The 26,752-nt window shown below is 38.9% G+C and overlaps 1 protein-coding gene across 1 annotated transcript in view; it reads right to left on the bottom strand.

Annotated features, from left to right (window-relative positions):
• Positions 1–2,323: 2,323 nt before the first annotated feature.
• LOC110681172 overlaps positions 2,324–26,752 on the bottom strand; it is a 36,261-nt gene continuing 11,832 nt past the window's right edge. Inside the window, exons 3-6 of the mRNA XM_021856944.1 lie at positions 11,534–12,336; positions 2,773–3,928; positions 2,631–2,698; positions 2,324–2,561 (exon numbers count right to left, since the gene is read on the bottom strand). Of these exons, the coding sequence (XP_021712636.1) occupies positions 2,514–2,561; positions 2,631–2,698; positions 2,773–3,928; positions 11,534–12,336 (2,075 nt within the window). The 3' untranslated portion in view covers positions 2,324–2,513. The remainder of the gene's footprint in view (positions 2,562–2,630; positions 2,699–2,772; positions 3,929–11,533; positions 12,337–26,752) is intronic.

The following is a 26,752-nucleotide window of genomic DNA, read 5'->3' as shown; positions in this document are numbered from 1 at the left end:
TTTCTCTTTAGGTTGCCATAAGTAAACATGGTTCGCAATTATCATAGAAAAACATAACGTGCTGATAATTCAAGTAACACTATACTCAAGCGTTAAAAGCTGTTAGAAATCATTGAACTTCTCTAAAAGATGTTGCCAAACATTACAATATTAATATGTCTACTTCGGGCAGCCAATTAAAAGGAAAACGTTGACTGAAAAGTTGCAATATTAGAGAACACACGGAAATCTCGTGGAATGTCTATGTAAAGCTAGTTCAAAACATAAAAATGGGATATAGGTCTATCCACATAAAAAAGATTCTAAATACGTTATTGAAGGATTCCGTTTGATTTCTCCCGAAGAGTTATCCGACGTCATATCCGATTTTCTCAAAAACAAATAACGAGCGGTGGGAATTATACAGAGCAGAAATGCAATTGCTGTCCTATAATGTAAGAACTAACATTGGAAATGTTGCAGTTATAATGTTGTCGAATCATTTCAACTAACATAACTGAACAGAAGAAAATTCAAGTGAAAAGAATAACATTTTCTTTGTTTACATTTTACTTATGTTATTGTTCATTGGGAAGCCTTAACAAATGTTAAAGCTTATAGAAATCGTGGATATAACTGTTTATTTTTGAATTAATTATTCAAAACGGTAAACTTTTCACTTGCCCCACTTTTGGGACAAGTGAAAAGTAAAGAGACATATTTCAAAAACTTTTTCTTTATTTTTTTCTTTAATTTTTCATATAAATCAATTTCAGCATACTGCTTATATTTTGTGGGAGTCAAGCTAAAAAATATACACGACCTCATTTGTTTCAATTTGAAGTCTCTAGAACTTGAAGAATCTCAACTATGCGAATTTCATTACCCACTTGCCCCACGGTACCTTATAGATGTTGAATGGCATTTTTTCGCAACATCGCATGGCAAAGGGCCCTGCGATGCATTAGGGGGAACAATAAAACGCATGGCTACAAGGGCTAGTCTAGCTAAAGAACGTGAACATCCCATCAAAAATTGCAAGGAATTATTTGATTGGGCTCAAAAGCGAAAGGAGGAGCAACTAACACAAATTTTATTTTCTTATGCAACTACAACAGAGTATGAACATATCAAGGAGCAGCTTAATGAACAATATTCGAAAGCAATAACTATTCATGGAATACAAAAATACCATTCATTTATTCCAGTTTCCGTAGATAAAATAGAAGTTAGGCAATTTTCAAACTGTAATGATGGTAAAAAAATCGTAAACATTATGAAAAAGTAAGAAATCTGTATCCAAATAGGACGCTCCATCATTGTATAAGAACATGAAATAAAATGCTTTCAGAAAAAAAATATTCTTTATTTTATCAACTCGAAAAACATCCGAAAACAACAAAAAGTTGTGAATTTTCAGTAAATTTAATTTTAAAATCGCTGTATCTTGGAAACGGTAGCAATTAGCAAAATTTTCTCGTGCACCTTTTTTGTTGCAAATTTTGCGTACTTTTATAAAATCGGGTCGAAAAGCATTCACAAAGTTTATTTAGACCATATTGAAAAATCAACCTTTTTTTAAAAAATCATAACTTTTTTGTCCATGATTTCTCCATCTTGACCCACTGTGCAAAAGACTCCATTTTTTGTCTTCTTCAAAATATGAAAAAATAAAAAAAAAATCAAAAAAACGATTTTTGAGAAAATGGATTTTTAAGCTTTATTTACAAAATAAAAAATAAAATTACAACATTTTATTTACAGTGTATATTTTTTCCAGATAGTTCCAACAATAACCTAAAACTTTGCGGAAGACACCAAACTGATCAGACAAATAGTTCCTGAGTTTTAATTTTTTGAAAATTGTTAAGGCTTTTTTTCTTAGGCCCTTCTTAAAAGTAACGCTAGGGTAAAAATGGCGAACCGATGATGCAAATAGGCATTTTTGGGTATAAAGAAAGAATATGCAAAATTTCAGCCAAATCAAAAACTACAAAAGTAAACCAACATTCGAATTCAAATGGAACCGCTCTTTGAATAAACCGTTTTTGCTTTTAAACTCGGGGTTGGAATAATCACTCAAAAATATATGTTAAAAGTCAAGTTATTTCTGAAGCACTGTACAAATTTCATTCAAATCGGTCCAACTTTCTAAAGTTGACCATTTTGTATGGAAAATCGAAAAACTTGCAAATGCATATTCTAGCGAAAAGTATGTATGTATGCCATCAAATACCAAATTGAGCAAAACATTGAAGAAGGTATCATTTTGCAAACGAATTTCTTTTGTATAAAATTTACACAATCATATTCTGCAACCGACATCACATAAAACAGTGTAATGTAAAGTTGACTCAATTTTAATTGCCCTAGATAATCATATGAGTGGTATACGGCTTAAGTGAAGGTGAAGAAATATTTTTTAGAACACAATATTGCTAACTACAAATACTAGAACAAAATATTCACAACATGAATAACACAATAAACATAGAAAATATCATTTAAAATGATAAAATTTAATAAGAAACAGCTTAGTTCACGTCAGACGGAATCCTGCCGTACGACAACTGCCGCCAGCCCTGAAAAAAAAAACAATGATAATATTATAGCGATAATCATTTTACACATCTTTTTTCATCGATACGCACCTCAAGAATACTGTAATTGTAAACGTAGACCAAATTATCGACCGTTGATATCTGTAGAACTGGGGATCCTGGGGAGAAACGAAAAAATATGTTAAGCACATGTACTAACTTAATCAGTCTTCAGGATAAAGAAAATACTGACCTTGTAATTTGAACGCTTTCATTGACGCCAAAGTCGAATCGAAGATAAGCTTTTGGAATAACGCCGAGTAGGAACGGTCCAGCACAAATATTTCCACCATGTTAGAACCTTGCTCTGAAACTGCAAACATTATAACGTCCTCGACATCGATAGCAACAACGTCATTGTAATGGCCACTGAGCGTTTTGAAATGTACGAAGCGCATTACATCCGGATCATAGCGGAATAGTTTGAGTTTCGGTGCCAAATGGCCCAGTTGAAGGGGGTGTGAATCTGATACTGCCAGCAAAAGTGCTGAATCGTTTACGTGTACGAAGTAGAATACAGCCGCCGATGAGCTTAATGGAAGTTCCTGTTGAACACTGAGTTCTCCATTGCGATTGACGTAAAGAAGTAGGAAGTACTTGGCATTCTTTTCGACTTGTGACACGACTATTGTTTGTATTTCGCCGTTATTTGCTATTTCCATCCAATCGGATTTTATCATCACTCCATCCAATACGGTTCTGGCAGAACTTATATCTCCGTTGGACGATTTCTGCCGAATAGTAACGTTGAAACGATATATGCCATTACTGCAGGATTTCTCGAAATTAACAGTATCAGATGCTTCATTGGTCCGTTGACCTTCGCTCTTTCCGACCATGGTGCCTCTTTCATCCAGCGGAATATTTTCTATGTACAACATGTGTAAATCCTTTGGTTTGTTGGTTAGGTATGCTCTATTGGAGACCGATATCTGCTCTCGGATTATTGGAATCAATGGCAGCAGCTCCTCTACCGACGATAGCCGAAGCTTCATCATTTTCTGCACTGATACTCCATTCAGCTTGTTTTCAATGGTCAAACCATTTTGCAAAACACCATTAGAATTAAAAATCAAGTCTTTGAAAGCAATCTCTGCAGAATTGGCTTTAAAGCTAGATTTGTATGCATCCAACAAAGAGACGTTGTTACACTTCATGACCGATGTAGGTCCAATAAGCTGAATGGTGCCTGTCAAATGCTTTGTCTCAACCATAACCTGATGCTCATTGGACGATCTGGATACAATCTCGCTTACAGGAATACCGTTGACTACGTGAACTGTGTTGTATTCACCGGATAAAACCAGGTTCGAAAATGTGATAAATCCTGTTACTTGTTGAGACTTTTCCTGAAACGCGCGAAAATACGACGGAATATAATTAGAAAATGGTTCCAATTGCGCCTCCTTAATGGATTTGTATAGCATTTTTGTAGAACATGTTATCAACTGGTGAACTACCAAGAGATGGAGTTGCTGTACCGTTCACAAAAAATCTTGGAAGTTCTACCAGAAGCACAACGTATCACGCGCAGCCATCGGTGCCGCGAGTCAAACAGTGCAGGAATAAAGACGAAAGCATCTTGACGAACGGACGTGAGATGATTGCAAGGTGGACGCAGCACTTCGACGAACAGACGAACGTGCAGAGAACACATGTACAGAGGGTTAGAACAGCAAAGATGATGGCTACGTCAATACTGCTATTACGATGGGGGAAGTTCAGGATGACATTTAAAAACTTAAGAACGATAGGATGCTGCCAGGGATAGTATTGAAGCCGAACTCATCAAGATGGGCTCGGAGAGGTTGGCCTTGAAGACGGAACAGCGACGGAGGGGTAAAAGCAAGGCGTACAGTTGTGTTCAGAATAATAGTAGTGAAAGCCGATTTTCATACAAAATGCTCAACTTTGGCATGCTGTAACTTTGTCTCCATATGAGCAATCGGCATGAAATTTTGGCAGTGAACTACAAATATATTCAATTTCATTATCACAAGATTTGAAAATTTTCACACTACCGGCTAAAAAGTTAAGCACCATGTGAAATCGCTCAAAATAATAGTAGTTTTAATAATTTAAATATCTGCTGTATTTTGAGTTTTTTAATTTTTCTTTATTCATTATTTCAACTATTTCCACCCAAGCTATAAATGTATAAACAAGCCAATTTTTTACAAAATTGTTGCTGAACAAAAATTTACAAAAGAAAAACTACTATTATTTTGAGCGATTTCACCTGGTGCTTAACTTTTTAGCCGGTAGTGTGAAAATTTTCAAATCTTGTGATAATGAAATTGAGTATATTTGTAGTTCACTGCCAAAATTTTATGCCGATTGCTCATATGGAGACAAAGTTACAGCATGCCAAAGTTGAGCATTTTGTATGAAAATCGGCTTTCACTACTATTATTCTGAACACAACTGTATATGCCTTCAAGGCAGCATACCAACCGCGATTCAACGCTGCATGGATCAAGGAATCTTATCGGATGTATGGAAGCGACAGAAATTGGTGCCACTACCCAAGGAGAGGAACCCCCCAGGTGACCCGTCAGTGTATAGACCTATCTGTCTACTAGATATGACGGGCAAGTTGTTGGAGAGGTTAATCGTCAACAGGCTAGTACCGTATACGGAGCGTGCGGACGGTCGGTCTAACAACCAGTTTGGATTCAGGAAAGGTAAATCTACTCTGGATGCTATCCAGTCGGGGGTTCAGACCACGATCGAGCATAAAGTGGCATCCGTTACTAAGCGGTTGTTACTCAGGATGTGAAGAATTCGTTCAACAGCAAAAGCTGAGAGGTGATAGCCCACGCACTTCATCGTCTCAAGGTATCGGTGCAGTTGTGTAAGCATCTAGAAAGCTATTTTGATGGTGTGATTTTACTGTATGACACAGAGGAGGGGCAGAAAAGCGTTAGAATTACCGCGGGAGTTCTTCAAGGTGCAATTCTCGGCTCGATATAATGGAATGCGATGTACGATGACATACTAAGAAGGACCCTTCCGACGGGTGTTAAGATTGGTGGCTTCGCCGACGACATCACCCTAGTGGTCTATGGCGAATCGATGGAGGAAGTAGAGTGGACAGCAACGTACTCTATCTCCATAGTTGAGGAATGGATGAGGTCTAGAAAAACTAGGACTGGCCCATGACCAGACTGATGGGGTGGTGGTCAACAACCGCATGTCCGAGCAACGGGCGCTTATCTCGGTAGGTGATTGCACTATAGAGTCCAAGCGATCCCTTAGGCATCTAGGGATAATGATAGATAACAATCTCAGCTTCGTTAGCCACGTTGAATATGCCTGTGAAAAGGCATCTACGGCTATAAGGGCGCTTTCGAGGATGATGTCCAACAGCTCTGCTGTAATTGTCAAAAGCGCTTAGAACGAGCAGAAACCTAAAGCGGTTGAGAAGCACGTAAAAGCTAATCGTCAAGGAAGATGTGCAATGCAGCAACCAAAGCGTACCAGAGCGTGCCCACCACCGCCGTTCAGCTACGGAAAGGTCCGGCAGGTACTCAGGTGGCCTTAGTACACCTACCTGTGGCAGACGCAAATAAGTCCGCTAAGGTAGGTAAGATCAAAGTTGGTTGGTCAGTATGTTCACTGAACATACATGAGCAACCAGTGATCTGCTTTAGGTGCAGGGAACCTGGACACAAGTCCTGGGGCTGTAAAGGCCCTGATAGGACCAAGTTGTGCAGGCGTTGTGGTGAGGAAGGTCATAAGGCACTAGGCTGCAAGAACCCTCCCAAGTGCTTGATTTGTTCCGGCAAGTCCGTGAACAACAATCACCCAACGGGAGGCTCAAGGTGCCCGACCTTCAAACGAGCCATTAACGAAAAGTCACAGTGCAGGTAACGCAGCTGAACCTGAACCACTGTGACGCAGCTCAGCAACTGCTGTACCAGTTAGTTGCTGAGTGGGGGATGGACATCGCCATCATATCGGACCCATACCGAGTACCCGCCGGCAACGGCAACTGGGTCGTGGATGGATCCGGAAAAATGGCGGCGATATGGACAACGGGTAAATACCCTGTCCAGCAGTTGGTGTCTACTACCTACGAGGGCTTCGTGATCGCCAAGGTAAACGGGGTCCTCTTCTGTAGCTGCTATGCGCCTCCGAGTTGGTCAACCGAGCGGTTCACGCAGATGCTGGACTGCATGACGACCGTGCTGACAGGGCGAAGGCCAGTAGTAATAGCGGGTGACTTCAATGCCTGGGCCGTGGAATGGGGAAGCCGTTTCACGAACCAGCGAGGTCAAATCCTGCTAGAGGCACTGGCCGTGCTGGATGTCGATCTGGCTAATGTTGGTACCAAAAGTACCTTCAGCCGAAACGGAGCGGAGTCGATTATCGACGTTACTTTTTGTAGTCCTGGCCTAACGAGTAGTTCGAACTGGAGGGTAGACGATGCCTACACTCACAGCGACCACCTGGCGGTTCGCTACAGTATCGACTACAACAACTGCAGGCAGCGGGTTGAGGAAGCGGCTAGGTCAAGGCCAAGCCCTCGTAGGTGGAAGACATCGTACTTCAATGATGAAGTACTTAGGAAGGCGCTCCGCCGTGAGCGTAACCTACTCGGCCTAAGCGGGGACGAACTGGTAGCGGTGCTTACGCGTGCATGCGATGCGACCATGCCTAGGAAAGTCCACCCTAGGAATGGGAGACCTCCGACGTACTGGTGGACTCAAGCTATTGCGAACCTGCGCCGTGCCTGCCTACGGGCCAGGAGACGGATGCAGCGAGCACGTACCGAGCAGGAGCGTGAAGAACGACGGGCGGTGTTCACCGCTGCCAAAGTCGCGCTGAAGTCCGAGATAAGGGCAAGCAAAAAGGCCTGCTTCGAGGGACTCTGTCAGAGTGCCAACGCGAACCCGTGGGGTGATGCCTACAGGATCGTAATGGCGAAGACAAGAGGTGCAATTGCTCCTACGGAGCAATCTCCACAGATGCTGGAGGGGATCATCGAGGGGCTCTTCCCGCGCCACAACCTTAGCCCATGGCCTCCTTTTGTAGGACAGCCGGGGATTGGGGCTGGCGATGAGGATAGAGTAACTGATGAGGAACTTGTAGGGATTGCAAAATCCCTAAGCATGGGGAAGGCACCAGGTCCGGACGGAGTTCCAAACCTGGCCCTCAAAGTCGCAATCTTGGAGGCTCCCGGTATGTTCAGATCTGCTATGCAGATATGCCTGGACGAGGGAGTATTTCCAGATGCGTGGAAGAGGCAGAACCTGGTACTATTGCCAAAGGCGGGGAAACCACCCGGTGACCCGTCGGCGTATAGACCAATATGCTTGATTGACACGGTGGGGAAAGTGCTCGAGAAGATCATCCTCAACAGACTGTCGAGGTACACCGAGGGTGTAAATGGTCTCTCAGGCAACCAGTTCGGCTTCCGGAAAGGGAGGTCCACCGTAGACGCTATTCTGACGGTTATGAAAATCGCTGAGATAGCACTCCAGCGTAAGAGGAGGGGTATTCGCTACTGCGCAGTAGTTACTCTGGATGTAAGGAACGCATTTAATAGTGCCAGTTGGGCGGCTATTGCTGATGCGCTCCTGCGTCTGGGGATACCCGAGTACCTGTACAAGATTCTCGGAAGTTACTTCCAGAATCGGGTATTAGTCTATGACACAGAGGTGGGTCGGAAGTGCTTTCACATAACCTCAGGAGTCCCACAAGGTTCCATCCTGGGTCCGGTGTTATGGAATGTCATGTACGACGAGGTGTTGAGATTAAAATTCCCGGCGGGTGTGGTCATCGTTGGCTTTGCCGACGATATTACGCTGGAGGTCTACGGTGAATCGATCGAAGAAGTGGAATTGACTGCAGCCCACTCGATCGCAATTGTGGAGGAGTGGATGAGCTCCAGGAAACTGGAATTGGCTCACCACAAAACTGAGGCGGTTGTTGTCAACAACCGAAAGTCGGTGCAGCAAGCGGTGATCAGTGTAGGCGACTGCACAATCACTTCGAAGCGCTCCGTCAAACACTTGGGGGTGATGATCGACGACAAGCTTACCTTCGGTAGCCATGTCGATTATGCCTGCAAGAGAGCCTCCACAGCTATTGTGGCACTGTCCCGGATGATGTCCAATAGCTCTGCGGTGTACGCCAGCAAGCGTAAGCTTCTGGCCAGTGTCGCCTCGTCCATACTGAGGTATGGTGGCCCGGCTTGGGGCACGGCTTTGAGTACCGATAGCTACCGTAGCAAGCTGGAAAGTACTTATAGGCTAATGTGCCTGAGGGTTGCGAGCGCGTACCGTACCGTGTCACACGATGCACTCTGTGTCATCACCGGTATGATGCCTATTGGTATCCTTATCATGGAAGACATAGAGTGTTTCGAAATGCGCGGCACAAGAGGCATACGCAGGACTGCCAGACTGGCCTCCATGGTCAAATGGCAGCGCGCGTGGGACAGTTCCACCAAGGAAGTGTGGACTCACAGGTTGATTCCGAGGTTGGATATCTGGGTCAATAGGCGCCATGGGGAACTAACATTCCACCTAACACAGGTCCTTTCAGGCCATGGATGCTTTAGACAGTATCTACACCGTTTCGGTCATGCGGGTTTTCCCGAATGTCCAGTTTGTGCAGGTTTAGAGGAAACGGCGGAACACGTTTTGTTCGTGTGCCCGCGTTTCCGCACAATGCGTGACCGCATGTTTGCCACATGCGGTCGGGACACGACTCCGGACAATTTGGTCCAGAGGATGTGTGCAGACGAGTTTGGCTGGAATGCCGTTTCATCGGCTATCACCCACATTGTCTCGGAACTCCAAAGGAGGTGGCGTGTGGACTCGAGGAGTGACTAGTGCAGACGCTAATCAACAGGTGGTCCAAGGGTTCGCAGTCGGCTACGTAGGTCATACCGGTGCCCTACGGTCGAAATCGACCCTTACAGCGATTAAGTGGCCGCGGGGAGAACATCCTGGTAGCGCTGCTGTCGTGGCGCCGGCCTACTGGGTGGATACGAGCCTCTGATTGTTCGGGGCAGGTGGAGGCCCCTTCGTCTGCAATCCCAGCTGGTGCCTGAGCCTTCAGTAGGTCAAATTGCGAAGCCCGCAGTATCAGTTCTTGATACCTGCGGTGCAGCTGGGCGCGGGCTTAGTGGTCGACCCTGCCCGCTTTCAGCGGACAACGGGAGGTGAGGACCACCCGGGAAGCTGGCAATGCGCCAGCATGCTACCTTGGTAGACCCCCATAAGCGTGTCATCGATGTTCGTTGCTGCATGGCTACGCAGCTAACCTGGAGGATGCGATGTGCAATAGCCCCTCTCCGAAGCAATGCCTTCTTGGTGGTCCCGGAGAGACGAAGGGTTTGGCGGCAATGGAAATGGTTTAGTGGGTCGGGGGTGTAGTCCTGTTTACTGCTTGTACGTAGTAAATGATCCCCAACCCCACACTCCCGGACCTCGGTCCGGAGTCTGTTGAGCAGATTATCCCCCCATTGCTTAGAAGGAAAAAAAAAGAGCGTAACCAAAGGTATCAGAGCGCGGAACGCATGTGAAGAGACAACGCTTAGAGGTTGATAGCAGGAATGGGCTAACTCCAATGAGAATATATACTAAGGTGTGGAAGAAGAAGCAACGACTATGTATTAGTAAAGAGAAAAAACGTAAACAAAAAAAACTACGTCACTAATTTACACGGCTTCTTATGGGAGCTCGCTCGCTTGTAGTTGTGAAACATTTTGCACCGTACACGGATGTCACGCACACTGAATGTCTATTTCCTCACCTCGGTATATATTCTCATTGGGCTAACTCCACTAAAAGCATAGAGACCCATCGGCTAAAAATGGCAAAGAAATCAAGGGGAAGTGAACTTCCACCTGACGCAGTTTCTGTTAGGACACGGCAATACCTGCATAGGTTTGGGCACTCCTGCGTGCCTCAATTTGCAGATGTGCGGGACATCGCAGTACTGTTTCATTGTTGTGACAATGTGTGCGGATGCCGAGAGCTGGAATGCAGTAACTACGGCTGTCACCCACATTATGCAGAGGCTGGTCCCCTGTAACATTGTTTAAGTCGGTAAAGAGGTCAGACCTTAACAGTCGAGTTTGTTTGCTTTGCGGACGACCTGGAGAGCAGGTGGGTAATGAGAGAGAATTTGAAACGGTGGGCCCGTCTAAGAAGCAGCGTGAATTTGTCTACCTAGGATCTTTGTTAACGTCAGACAACAACGTGAGTTGTGAAATATGAAGACGCATTTTCAGTGGAAGTAGTGCTTACATGTGGTGACGAAGAAAACATAGCTGCAGGAAATACAACAAATCACTCAATACATAAATGCCGCTTTCAATCGTCAATCTAACTTATATGTAATGCTTGCGTGCAATGTTATTAAAGCTTGTGTACAAGTTGCAGAAGGACGATGGGAAATTAAGATGTAATGACGTGTATGGGATACAAACTGCCGTGAATCGCAAGTCAGTCCCATCTGTAAAAAGGAGGCATTGAGAAAATAGGGTGTGAAGTTTTCAAACTCGTTTTCCATACGAATATTCAAAAAATTCCAGAGGATTGGATTATGGTCAAATCTTAATGAAATTTACACAATTTGCTTTTCACTACTATATCTTTCTGAGAAAAATATAAAGATGATCAAACACGGTTCATTTTTGTGTTATATGGTGCGGAAATCTGTAGTGGGACTGATATGCGGTTACTTTTCATTATGGGACAATTTGACTTGCTGTTTTTTCCTACTTTTTCCGAACAAATCATATTATTTTATCAGGGCAGCTGAAAGTGCATTGGAAGATATGTTGAAAATTGAACTCAACTCAATTTTGACGAAAATGCAGATGGGACTGACTTGCGATTCACGGCAGCAAAAGAAGACAAAAAAAAAAACTTTTCATCTGTTTACAACGTCTACAGATCACCTCGTAATTGAATATTGTTCTAAACTCTACATACCTGATGGTATTCCTGCGTATACGTCCTATTTTTCACCACGCGAGTCGCCAGGAAGTGTTGCAACGAGAAATCGTTGATTGCATCGACGTACAAATTCCCGATGACCGAAATGGGTTTTTCAAACTGATACCGTTTCTTGACCATCTGGCTTGCGTCCGAGTAAAGGTCCAAATTGCTAGGATAAATACCGTCCACCAGTTGGTCATGACAGAGCAACTGCACAACCTTCACTTCTTCTTCAAAGTACTTTGTCGATTTAATCATTTCCTGGTGGTGACCAACTGAGTGAATGCTCCTATTCAAATGAATTACATCGATTCCATTCACCAGCGTTGCGGTAACTAAATCATTAGATGCCACTGATCCAAGACAAACCACTTCCCTGAACGTTTTTCCGAGACTGCTGAATACGAGATTGGGTTGTCTTCTCTTCACTGAGTCCATTAGCAAATTGACAAAATTGCAGCTCTTGCTGAAAATTTTGCCTTCGTTTCGTAACTTCTCAATTTCAACGTGGTGTCCTCGGAAAACAAGCTTCTTATTAAAAACATTCGTTGAACCAGTTACGGCTGATAACATCACATCGAACAAGAGTGTTCCAGGCTTCCAATGTTCCAGCAAAAACGATCCATGGACAGTCAAACTGGCCAGCATCTGGATATTTGGGGGCATCGAAACTGATGAACTATTTGGAAACAGATGACCATGCATGTTCGCAGAAATCGCCAATGTTCCAACCGAAATGTCGTGTTTAATTTTGAAGCTTTTCAAATTGGAATTCTGCAAATGTTTTATTGGTAGATCTGTAAAAAAACATATAATTAGAACAAGTTCAACTTATATACACGGTGCTCCGCAGAAAGTTATTGACCCGTTTTAAAGTTGATGTAGTCCAGAAATTCTAAGCATACAGTGATGTTTAGGGGTAGTCGGGGCGCTTTGGCCAATGGGGTGGAATGAGCACCCCTTGGAAACTGCATAAATTCTTGAAATTTCATCTGAAATAACATGCAACCCCAAAGCTGATGATGAAATGAAACAATAGGCATGTTATAAGTCAGTGTTCAAAACTCAAAGAAAAATAAATAGATGATGTTCGAAAAAACTGCCCATATTGCACCGAATGGCTTTTTTAAATTTCATCATTTTAGAATGATGATGTTTGACTGTTAGAATGTTCTTAAAAAAATATATCTTCTTGCACGGAGTGTTTATAAATACTAATAACTTTCAAGTGTAGTAACAACATATTGGAATCTTTAGATTATATGAGATTATATTGCAATCAAAAATGGGGTGCTCATATCAACCCCATCAGTAAAAAATCGACTCGAAAAATGACAAATTTTGAAAAATTAATCATTCATCCGTGAACTTTATAAAACAAATAAAATCATGCGGATCTAGTGTACTCATCTAAAAATTTTTGAAAATTATGCAAACATTCGAAAAATTCATAATATTTTCAGCACTTTTATCGACTTTTCCTTAAGGTGGCCAAACTGCCCCACTTTCCCCTACCAGGGTTTGATTTACCGTCATTATCAGAATTAGAAAACCATCAAAACTTGGTTAAAGGCATGTTTAGATTTGGTTTACCCCTGTTAGAATTCAGAGATACAAAATATTTTGATAAACGACACTTCTAAGGCGAAAGGTCCAAAACATTCAATTCAATTAGTTGGGTGTAGTTTTCGAATACTGTTGTTCGTCTTTCAATCGTTCGTTTATAGGAAAATTGTCCCGCGAGCATTCCCAGAACTTTGAAGTTTGAAATGAAGTAAATATTCAGGAAACCTTAGTGACAGGTCACTGTGCCACTGAAAACATAATTGAAAACAATTAACGACATTTTTCGTAGAGATGCTTTGAATATTGCCTCCAGATTAATTTTAATCTAGAAAATTCACATTTTCAACCGATTTGTGGTTCCGCATTATAATCATTGCATTAAATGCTAAATATTTTTGGATAATTTTGTGTTTGAAGTTATATTTCTTTATATTTAAAGGTGTCAGCTCTACTTTGTCACCCGGTGTCCATATTGCCGCAAGATTATATGAAATTTTTATATAAGGTTTTCAATGTCTTAAAGTAGCAGAAAAAAATCTACTATATTTTTGAATATAGCATAAATAATTGAAGGTTCAATGAAGAGCTACATTATCGATCAACTTGCAGTCATTTTCCTCTGAAACATTATTTGATCCTGTCATTTGGGAACCCGAATTTTTTTTTAATTTGTTCTTTAGTCTTTTTTTTTAAGTACACGGTGTCCCGACAGACCGTTATTATGAAAGAAAATTTTCCATCAAATCTGAGTGCAGGGCTCGACTTCTGAGGTTATTCTGCACATCTGGGCCAAATTTTTAAAAAAATCCCTAGGAGGAATTTCGAGAAATCTTGATTTAAAGTTTTAGACCTAAAAATTCAATATAATTCATATTAAAATTACGTAAAAACGCTGAAAAAAACCTGCAAAAATGCACAAAAAGTTGGCCAAACTGTTCTCAACTCGTATGTATATAAATTGTTACCGTTGTTATAATTAGATTTGTTTACAAGTGACTTAACTTACCGGAGTGGCTTAAGTATGTTTTTTTTTCATAATTTACTGGTTTAAGTTTAACTGATTGTTGTTCTATATGTTAAACTAATTGAAAGGTCAAACAAATAAATTAACAATTCACAATGTTGTTATTTCGAGAAAAAGGACCTTAGTATAAATGTACCACAATAATAGTTAGAAGATAAACCATGTGGTTACGGTTATACAGTATGGCCCATAAAAAAATGCGAAAATGGTCATATCATGTTTTATGGTAGTTTTTACATAGAACATGTAAATGAAACATAAATATTATTCATTACTTGTATTGTTTAATCTATTTAGACTCAGTTTTTCGCTTTGGATATGATTTTCATCTGTTACTTTCACCTTCCCAGAGAGAAATTCGATGCATACCTTCAAATTTTATCATGCGGACGTCGAGTTCAATATCTGTGTGATGAAAGCTTCTGAAACATCAACGATGACGTGGGATTCTTCACAGGCCTTGTCTCCAGCATACGCCCATATCAAATGATAGAATTGATTCATACCTGGGTAATTGGAGACTTAAACATATTTTCGAAAAAAACGGCTCATTTTGGAGAGCTTTGATTGAACCTTCATATAGGTGTGATAAGCGGCTCCGTTTTGCTCAAAACCTATGAGCTAGTATTGATATAAGTTGTCTCTAACCGATGGAACAAATTTAATCCTCAAAAATCTGTTATAGGCCTCCGTATTTATTTTTTATTCAACCTCAACAAAAAATAAAAGCATATCAAACCTATAAGACGCAAATGTCCTCAAAACTATGACCCTGGCAAATATTTTATTGTGATTATGAAAAACACGTTCTCTAAGAACTCCTCCATCCTCTGATAGCAAACAAACTAAAATTTTCAACAATAAAGTGTGATTTTTGAAAGTGGAAGGTTTCTAGCTTTGGGCGGACAAAACCCTTGAACTTATTTGCTTTATAACATTATTTAAGACAGTAAGAAAAATATGACAAAAATTGTCCTGAATAGCGAAGTTGTGTCAGAATATACTACATAAATCAGAAATTACATTCACTATCAAAAACAATGAAAATAACGCTTGTGGATGCTATTTTTACGTTCAAAATATTTTCGCATTTTTTATGGGCCATACTGTAGTAGATTAGAGCACGGACCAAACGCTTGTTTCAAATCTGGAATGATTTGGTTGCTCTGGTACGCTCACGTCAATATCATAATGAACATAAGCGGATGTCTTCCACAGGTCCGCTGACCATCATCTGAATGATGCAATTTTTTATTCCGGCATTCGCACTAAATGACCAGCTCACTGAAGCTTGCCGTATTTTATTTGCTTAATAGTCTTCGCTCCTGTTCTTAAGTAAATGTGGTTAGAGAGTCAAGCATCAGCGTTTTCTACAGGGCAAATTGACAATGATGTTTCATTTGGGCACACTTGCATTCATTGTTGCCTTCTTTGCATTATTATTGAAAACTGATTTACTTTTCGAAAAACTTTTCAATGTTGTACGATAAAAGATCGCGAGGTGTTCTGGCGAAGCTGTTAACGAAGTAATGGATCTATGAAGTCAGACGAGCCTTTATCAAGCAATAGTGTGGACATTTCGTTTCCCTTTGTAAGTTGCGAGACCTTAAGCTGGTTACGTGATCCGTAAAAGGAGATATTCGCAGCAAGAACACGTGTTTTTACTATACGGGAAACATCTTTTTCATACGTCACAAGTGTTCTATGGCTTTTCAACTACATTCCCACCAAGCACTGCCTCAGCACCAACACAACTGAACCTGCTTCTTCCTCACATGCAACCATATACGTTTGAGCAGAGTAAATGGCATTACAAGCTTATTCCAGTTGTTCCTCTTTAAACTAGTAAAACCCTGCCCTAGGATTGGGGCCCTGCGATCAATTCAAATAAAGTAATCGTCTGTAAAATCAAGTAGGCACCTCGTCTACAATTCTCACACTTTATTGTATGTATCAGCCTAATCACCTGTCCTAGTTAATGTTAAGATATTACCATCTACTATTTAAGTCTATGAACATGCCACAGCTAGATTTTCTTTACTGACTCGAACAAGAGCTGTGACAGATTGACGATGAATTCTATTATTAACGAAGTAAATGGTTGCAGATATAGAGAATGGAAATCCTAGGGATGTTGATAGTTAAGTAGTACTTATTGGGGATTTTTTTGAAATTGTTAAAGAACTTGTTAATCTTCGAACACTTGTGACATATGACAATCATGTTTTCCGTCAAGTTAAAATCCTGTTGTGGCTGAGAACATGATAAGTTTTACGTAAAATTCTGAGATCAATACTCGGTGGAAAACTTGACGTAACATCAAAAGTAGTGCCAGAAGTACAAAGAAGCAAATTTTATTAAGTAAAATAAATACGGCAGACTTCAATGGGCTGGTCACGTAGTGTGAAAGCCGAAAAATAAGCTTAAAATAAATAATATTCAGCATTGAATGCGTGACGTTCGTCGAATATAACATCAATATAATATTGAAATTTATTTTTTAGATTTCGTTCTATTAAACTAAGCTTACTGGTTTAAGCCATGTAATAACATATTTAAGGTGATTATAAAACGAAACCAAACTTCGAATTTTCAAGTGCACAAGACTGGTGAATCCAACAACAGTTCGCGTTGAAAATCAATCAAATTACTTGCTTGCTGGTGCTGACCAATGGGGTAAATTTTCAACGCGGAGCGCTGTTTGGTTCTCAAGTCTTGTGCTCTTGAAAATTTGAGGTGTGGCTTCGTTTTATAATCACCTTAAGCCACTCTGGTACCGTGAAGGCCCCATACTCTGCGCACTTAAGGCTTTTCATATTTCAAACAATTGTAATTAATTGAAAACAAAACACAATACTCTGAAATTTTGGGAGCAAATACTTATTGATCTTATGTAGGGTAGATGTATTAATCTTCGCCCCCTCCCTAGTTTTCGCCCCCCTGGTAGAACATTAGCTTGTTCTAGATTGTAATAAAATAAAAATGTTTTACTTTTTAACTTATATAAAAGATTGGAATAAAATATACTTAGTTTCCAAATGTTACTAATTAAAGTAATCTTCTAAACCGCCAAATAATCACATATAAAAATGTGGAAAAAATGATACGCTATTTTTTGCGTTCATTGAGAAAAGCGTCTATTTAAAAAGGCAAGGAAAACATATTAAGATAACTATTTCATCTTTAAAAAATGAATAGTTCTGATAAGACATGCATCAGCAAGAGACACGAATAGATTTTTTCAACTATTCCAGCAATTATAACCAGTTTTAAACTATTTTTTCAGGGTGGCGAAAACTAAAGCACGTTTTCGTACGATTCTAATCTTCGCCCCTGGCGAAACTACCTGTAACGTTCTTTCAGTGGTGCGTGCATTAATTTTCGCCCCTCCTCGAAATTGTTCGAAAAACAAAACAAACTCATTGATTTATTAACTGTTTACAGGAGGTTACAGGAAGTTTAAAGGATTTTCTAAATGTACCGAATAGTTCCTTCTTCTTCGTATTACGTTTCACTGGGACAGAGCCTGTTCTTAGCTATATATTCTCAGCAGTATTCATATGAGCACTTGCACAGTTATTAGCTGAGAGGTTTCTTTGCATAAGCTGCCATTTTCGTATTCTTTTATTCTGTGGTAAGCACAAAAACACTTTATGCCTAACGAAGTCAAATTATTCCCGTTAAGAATAGATCTTCGACCGACCAGGAATTGAACTCAGACACCTTCAGCATGGCTTTACTTTGTAGACGCGGACGTTACCACTAGAATTAGGTGGGATTAAGAACTTCATCAACGTTTTTCAACCGACTACTAAAATCTGTTTAGTTTACCATAATCTGGTAAAAATCCTGTGCAGTAAATGTGACCATTTCCATAGAAGCATTAACTACAAAGCATTTAAATCCGTGACACCTACCGTACAGCACAGTGTGGTTCAAATCAAGTTTATTTCTAGTCATAAATATTGCAATTCTGGTTAAATAAATAAATTTTCTTGTGTATTGATGTTGACTACACTTCAAAAAAGTTAACAGATTTATGTAGTCTTGAAAATTGTTGGTGTAGTTCTTAGTTTTACCATGCATTCAGTAGTTTCTACAATAAAATTCATTTCAGTGTATGATATTTGTTGCTCATCATTATACTGATAGTCTGTGACGAAGAACAAATTGAACTTATTATTGTCAATCAAATAACCCACCATATTCAGCAAGAATGGAATAGAAACGAAATATGATCAACCGATTTTTAATATTAAATATTATTTTTACCACTACATGAGTTAATGGGTTTACCGCAGTACTTTTTTTCCGCATTCAGTTTTTGGCACTGCTAACATTATTGAAAACGCTGAATATGATAAATTTCTCCCGAAATAACGGTACTTGATATAATTATTTAACCCTTCAGTCGTCGCGCGGTTTGCAACCGTCAGAACCACCACGCTGATGCTGTGCACGATAAGCGAGGTTTTTTCACCACTGTTGTACAAAATACAACAGCGCGACGACTGAAGTGTTAAAAAATATTGGAGAACTTTAATGTATGACATATCGGGGTTGATTCCGATATTCTGACATTGGATTATTTCATGTTGGGAAATTTCTCGACTTCCTGGGAATAATAACATATATCCAGGCTTCCGAATCCTCACTCACTCTCACGATAATGGATTTATCCCTCACAGCAATTTTCAGCGATTAGCTGCCTTGCGATTTTATCCGTCCACAAAACAAAGCGAAAATAGATAATTGCACATTTCCGCAGCTGTGAGAAGTTTGTTTCCTCTTTCTCCGATCCATGGAGAACTTTTCCTGTATCCATCGCCACAAGCAGCAGTTGCTTTTATGCACCAAATTAACCACTCCTTTCGTCAAGTTGGGGTGGTAGCATGGTTAGCGTGCACGCATCGCGGTTGTTTTTAGCAATGTACTAGGTTCGAATCCCGTCGCCGGCACTAGTTTTTGTTTATCCACATAGTGATAATTCTCGGGAGCAGTTGGTGAGCGAAAATATGATGGAGTGAAAAATAAATTATCCCCGGAGTGGAGTGGTTTTCGGTTATCCACCATCGTAGCTCCAGGGAAAATTAGTGTGAACGATAAAAGATGTTCACGTGAGGAAGCGAAAAAAACATTCTCCTTACGTGAGAAAAATCGTAGATTTCGCATCATTGATACGAAAATTCAGAACCCTGCATATATCACATAAATGCTACAAGAGCATAAATAATTACTTTGCAATAAATAAAAACAATACATAGTGGAAATCAGGACCTTCCATAGCCTTCGTTAGTAGGCGGCTACAAAGCAAATCCATGCTGAAGGTGTCTGAGTTCGATTACCTATCGGTTCAGGATATTTTTGTAATGGAATTTTTATTTGAGTTCCTTGTCCATGAAGTGTCATCGTGCCTGCCACACGGTACGACTGTAGAAATGGCAACTTATGTAAAGAAACCATTTAGTTATGAACTAAGTACTCTTTGAAAATTAAGCTGAGAATCAGGCTCTGTCCTAGTGTGGACGTAATGCCAAAAAGAAAAAGACATAGTGGAAATAGGCAGGATAAGTACCAGTGAAGATGAAAAGTGAGAAGATAATAAGTACTTGATTAAACTATCGAAAACCTGTACTTCAATTAATGGGGGCGAAGATTAGAGCATGGGTGGGGCGAAGATTGAATTTGGGGGGACGAAAATTAAAGCACACCATCAATCCAAAAATTATACTTTTTTCAATAGTAAAACTTTGTTTTGGATAACTTTGCAGCTTGATCATCCTAAAATAATAGATGAATAGTTGAATAAACCCAATAACATTATTTGATATTGATTAATAGAGTCAGAAATTTATTATTCCTGCGATTACATGGTTTAGGGGGGCGAAATCTAGTGCTTCTACCCTATAAGGAAAAAATATAAAAGCTTCACTAAGTAATGATTTTTATTGTAGATTTTTAATTTTTCTCAAAGGTGTCCTTGTTCCTAACTCTACGCACTCATTTTTGCAATGCTCCTTATTCTGCGCATTTAGGTTCCTAACTCTGCGCACTCGATAAATTGTTTATAACAGTTGAAGTATTTTACTAAAAGCATTACTAGAATTTAAACACTGAATTAATCTTCATTTTCTTGCTTTATACGGCTTTACGTCCCCAGTGGAGCGTGGAATGTCTTTAACATAGAAGTTTACTAAGTGATTAAATTTTATCTATAATTCAATCCATGATAATTACTGTTACTGAATGCCATTAAGTGCAACTCTCAAAATAATCGAAATCATAAAATGATTTCCAAAACATGTAATTAACTTAGTTTTCTAAAATCTAAACCAACTTACAAAAAGGGTACAAACTACGTCTTTTTTGCGTTCACCCTTGGCGTGTAGAGGAAAATTAGCTTTGACTGTTTATGTATTTTCACTAGAAAATATAAAAACCAAATTTTCTTTGGTTCGGTTCGGATCCGGGTTTAGTATTAAATAATTGTCTCGGATTCGGGTCGGATCTGGGTTTAAGAAAATAAATAAGAACCTGGTTCTGGTTTGTTTTTTTTTTTTTTTTTTTTTGTCGGTAGCGATAGGGGTAGTACTGGCACTCTTAATCTGCCCTAAGCTCCTTCCCAGCATTTGCTTTTATAAGCCTCTATTGCGTTCATCACACAGACATTCCTAAGCAATGTTGCTCAAATGGTCACTGTGTACCCTAGCAGCAGTCGGCCCTTACCGTAGTTTTGCAGTCTAGTAGTTCAGACTACTATCAAACTATGATGAGGCCCGAAATGCTACTAGAGTGGTTAAAGTGAAGAACGAAATAGTTTTATTAAAAGGTCCTCATTCCCCATTTCATTTCATCACTCATTATCGTCACTTTTATTTTCGACACTAGCACGTATATCACCGATTATCACTCATCAACTTTCGTAAAACACTTCAGATATACTTTTCATTATATCATTTTTCATATCACACCATTTTCATATAAATTCATTGTTATTACCATTTACTTTCTGTTAGCATTACTAAGTAATTAAAAGATATTCAATTTAAATGTTTCATTATTTTTGTTGCTGTAGAGTCATTACTATTCAAACTACAATTTATCTCTATCAAGAAAGTTACAGTAAAACAAAATCACTTCGATCCATTCTTCTGCACTCGCTGCCATTTTTAACACTTTTATCATGCATGTTTAAAGAACTAGGCAGTAATGTTTATATTCAGAGAAATGATTGCAAAATGTATTATGGCCTTTATTAAATTAGTAGAGTGCACTTCATTATACATCATCATTATTATATTTTTAACAAAACTATCAGAATCACTTCCAATTTCATTTTCAAATTTTCATCACCATAGATTTTATTATAAAATCACTATTAGCACCCTCACAATCACTAAATTTAATAACAACGAGTGTTACGCGCAGTTCCACCAAACACCCATTGTTATGTTGCATTATAAAACGATTGATCACACGTTAGCTTCGAAACTTAACAATCATTACTGATTAGTACAAAGGATGCTACAGCTCGTGTAAACGAACTGAACCACCAACAACCAGCACTGTTTTATAAGTAACTAATGAGCCCTGGCGGTCCCTCCGTTCGAAGAGGACCTGATAATATGCCGAAACATATTAACAGATCCTCCGCCTGAATGCAGCCGTTTCATGATAAATCATGAACCGTTAGAGGTGTGCCAAAGTATTGGGAAGGTGATATGTTTCACAGACGGGTATTATTATGGTGCACCTTCTACTTTGGCACCGTCAAACCCTGTGATCGTGGCCAGGGAAGAACCTGGTTCTGGTTTGTTATATGCGAAACCCGAACATTTCTACTAAATACGAAGAATAGTTTGAGCGAAAGGGTATATCCATTCTTAATGTATTGTTCATCACTCAATCGAGAAGTATTGCCACTCTGTATAAGCGTGACGTAATTAATGAACGATTCCTATTACAGATCAATAACAGTACTTTATTGGCGTTTCTTACTCAATATTGACTCATAAAACTATACAAAAAATCAAAATTATTTTTTGCAATTTCTCATCGTAATAGGCTGTTTTTCATCACGTCAATCTATCATGGAACGGCCTACTTTCCTGCACTGAAGTATGCAGTGCGGGAATAGTCATTACCTAACTGAAACCAGTGCTGTAATGATTCATTACGCAACGCTTTCCCATTACGCAACTGTTTTGAGTTGCGTAATGAATTATAACACAACGATTTCTCAGAAATAGTAAAATAATGGTGAATGCATTCCGATATGATTTCTGGTACCCTCAAGTGGTCTTCTACGAATTTGCAAAAAATGTTGTACGTAACTCGTTGCAGAACTCGATTTTTACAGCACTCGTCGTAATTATCCTACTCGGCAAGCCTCGTAGGATAAATTTAAGACTCGTGCTGTAAAAATCATCTTTCTGCAACTTGTTCCGTAAACTACTATTATTGCATGGTTAGGGAGTATTCAAAAATTACGTCCATCGTTCAGGGGAGGAGGAGTCTACGAAAATGTGACAATAGGTACTGTAAAAATCGCGACAGAGGATTGAGGGGACGGAGTGTAGAAATCCTTTAAATATGATGGACGTCATTTTTTAATCTTCCCTTACTATGATGGTCCCCTCAAACAAATTTTCCAAAGTATTTCTATTCCATATCTCGATGGTGTCGACAAGTCGATGGTTCCCTTCAATACCGACCTCTGGAGGGTTGATTGTATGTTGAAAATAACGTTTTATAACTGCTGCGCATAGTAAGGAACATAGTTGAAAAATGGTTCCTTACTATGCGCACTTAAGAAGAATAAGAAAATGAAGAGAAAATAAGTTGCACTTTACCAGTGATGATTGCTCGATAAATGAACTAGTGCCTACGTACTAAAAATCTGAAATATGTTCTCTTTAATTTGCTTCAAATGACTTAAGTGATGATGTACTCCCTTAGCATTTTTGCTAACGGGACTAATTTGGACGTTTTTCAATATTTTTAAAGGTATTTTATTTTTTATTAAAGTAATAAACGTAAATTTGTCAAGAAAATTCTTCGCGTACTTTTTTATTACTATTGTAGCAATATATGAACAAACAAATTTAAACAAAAAACAAGTATTTTACCAGATTTTGGTGGATTTTGGTAAAAGTGCGCAGAGTTAGGGGCCCTCACGGTAATTAAGGTCAGTTGTAAATATTTCTAATTACCGTGTACGCACCTAACTTTGCGCAGCTCCAAACTTTGCGCATTTTTTAGAAGCATGAAAAATTATAATTGATCATTGATTTTTTTTAACAATTTAGTTTCAGCAACATGTTCGTTTATGTGAAATAAGTATTTGACATACATTTGTTTACTAAAAAACCTTCGTTAATGTTAGAAAATAAACAAAAAACCTTATAAAACGTCAACTTTTACACCGTCTTAGCACAAGCGCTAAGGAGTGGCGCTGCAAAAAATAAACATTTTTCTGAACAAAACTGTGTTGTGAAAAGTATATTTGCGGTGTATTTGCAAAAAAAAGGTAATATTCTAGTAATTCCATTAATTTTCCATATAATATGTCGAATTTTTATTTGAAAAAAGCGATGCACAATGTTAGGCCCCATTTTTTAGATGAGGGTCTTAATTTTTGCGCATTTCTAGCAATTCGGAATGGCATGTAAATACATGTCCGTCCTTGCAAATGACAAAAGCTGTCGATCTTACCAGGAATGGTCACTCAATCCATAAGGCAGTGGCTACATGTAATATTCCTGAAAGTACCTTTTGTGTAAGCAGAAGGCAAGGTGTGCATTGAAAATCTAAAAAAAACACTGTATTGACGCAGGAAGAGACTTTTACTGTAAACTTGGATAATTGATAGCGCAAAGGTTGGCTTCCCAGTTGATGGACAATGATTCAAGCTCCAGTTGCCTAGCAAAAAGCGTTCAATTATGGAATATCCGTACTGGCGGCAATTCAATAAAAAATAATTAATCGCGAGAGATCGATACATCTCCCGAACTTATCGATGCTTTTCATGGATTCGATGAAGCTTCAGTGGAAAGTAAGAGTTCGTCCATTAAGGGACAGATCCTAAGCAACCTGCAGCTTGAAATACTAATAGACAAACGAGAAAACTCTCGAGCATAGCTCGCCTGAGCTTCAGTTGAAGCCCATTACTGCTAAAGACTCGTCAAGTTTATCTGGAAATGTACAACATGTACAACAGAGAAGATTTTCTTTAAAATGCTTCCGAATTGTGCGAAATCGACTCGGTCACGGCCATCAGCAGTGGATACGAGCATCAAATTTTGTAGTTATGCACTTATATAATATATAATATAATTTTATAGTTATTCAAAGCAATGGAACAAAATAAGAAAAAAAAATAAAATAAATAAAAAAAAAACAAGAGAAAAAATTATATAAAGCAACGTACGAAAACAAATAATCATAAGCTACGGCTGTAAACTATATTGTTCGGATTGTAATCTTGTGAGTATATAATAAAAAAATAAGAACATAGTAACTCACTATTCGTGATCACTCTATGTTTGGGGAGGTTGAATAAATTAAATTGAAATTCACGGAAAAAAACTCCTGATGAAACTCATATTAGTTGTACCCTTTTTGTTCAATGCAAAACCAGTAACAACGTAAAATTATTAAAAGCAAACGAGCATTTTAAAGTATGCGCAAAGTTAGGCACATCATGCGCAAAGTTTGGAACAATTCAGATTTTGTGCGCAATGTTAGGCACAAGGTGGTGAATCACCTTTTGTATTTTTTTAATTTTTTTATGCATTATTTTTATTTTTTTTAATTATGTGTTCTACTGAAGGGTTAAAAGCCTATTGTTGGCAAAAGTTTGAATGAAAAAATACAGATTTTAGCCTTATTTGAAGCGTAAATAGGATGATAATTGCTTAACTGCGCAAAGTTAGGTGCGTACACGGTATAACAACGGTAACAATTATATACCAGTTGAGAACAGTTTGACCAACTTTCTGAGCGTTTTTAAAGGTTTTTTTCAGTGCTGTTGCAAAACTTTAATAATTTTAATATTGAATTTTTAAGTAAAAATCTTCAAATCAAGATTTCTCGAGTTTTTTTTTTAATTGGCCCAGAGATGCAGAATGACCTCAGGAATCGATCCCTGTGCTCAGATTTGATGGACAATTTTTTTGCATAATAACGATCTGTCGGGGCACCGTGAATGTAATCATTGAGAGTTTCAATTCCATATAAAAGTTCATGCAATAAATATACATAATTATATATTAGGTTTCCTTTCATATTTTATTTCATTGGTGTACAAGGGCGTCAGGGGCCTAGTCTCCAGCATTAGTTTAAAGTCCACATTACAACGGGGGTTTTGGAGTTTGGGAAGTAGGCAACGGAACATCTTTGACCTGAGGTTCTTTAAGTTTTGCTTCTACTCAAGACTTCCCCTACACTTATGAATTATGTAAGGTCAAAAGAACATGTAATCAGTCATACATATAGCGGAACCGTAAAATGGGGCGAAAAGAAATACTTTCCGACATGTTTGAATGTGTACAACTCAAACGGTGTGGATAAAAACTAATTTTATTATCCCTAAATATGGGTCGCGTCTTCCTTTGTTAAGACCCCAATTGCTGTTAAAAAATAAAAAAATATATCGTACAAATATTTATGAAAATGCTGTATGTTTCTATTAACCCCGCAATGAGGCGAATAGAAACTCTGTCCAGTAAATATCAATACTTTTTTTTTCATTTTAATGGAAAAATAAACACATTTTTAAGTGCATCTTGAAGAAATATCAACATGTATTCAGGGGGAAGTCTTCTATGGCCGGACAGCCTCTATGCCCGGACAGTTTGAATTTTCCAAAAACGAATAATGATATAATGACCCACTCTCATTCTGATCAAGAAACAGAAGCGAATATTTTTTTATTTTCTGTGCTATGGGGTGTTCAATGGTCCAATAGATTATAATTAGGTTGTTAAGGGCTGCATTACCAGAAAATATGAAATTTATTTCCACTTGAATGCAAAACCTAAATGACCCGAATGGCTCGATACTGTTACAGTCTATGAAAGTTACTGCTCTTGAACGCTCTCGTGCCACGTACCAAACGAGAGAGTGAATGTTTACATTCATAGGGCTCTCCGAATGCGATGTGCCACAAACTATTATGGTTCGCGAACTGTTACACTCTCCGAATATGGTTCGATCGGCTTATTCTGATCCAAATCCAAACAATGCGAAAAAACTCTTGTATATATCGTCGTTTCCCTTAGGATTTGTTGACATATGAGTGATTCCAAGCAACAGCACCAAAATTTGGTAAATTTTTTAATTCATTTTTTTCTATTGAGCTGAAACTTTGCACAGTTTTCCATCTAAATCGTCATTTTCCGATATCAAATCTTCAAGTTGAGTCACGACTAACTTTTCAAAAGGGTGTATGTGAAAATGGTTCAAAAATATTCAAAAAGCTGCACAGCAAAAAACGGTTCGTTCGATTGTTAGACAACTAAATAAAGATTCCAAAAAAATACACACAGTAAAAAAATTTTTTTTTGCATTAAAAAACATAATTTTTGACACAAAAACTCAAATATCTCAAAACCCTATCGGAA

This window comes from Aedes aegypti, unplaced genomic scaffold (assembly GCF_002204515.2).
Source record: "Aedes aegypti strain LVP_AGWG unplaced genomic scaffold, AaegL5.0 Primary Assembly AGWG_AaegL5_hic_scaff_515_PBJ_arrow, whole genome shotgun sequence".
Taxonomy (NCBI): Eukaryota; Metazoa; Arthropoda; class Insecta; order Diptera; family Culicidae; genus Aedes; species Aedes aegypti.
Note: the sequence above shows the minus strand (reverse complement) of the source record. Positions and strands in the feature narration are given on the sequence as shown.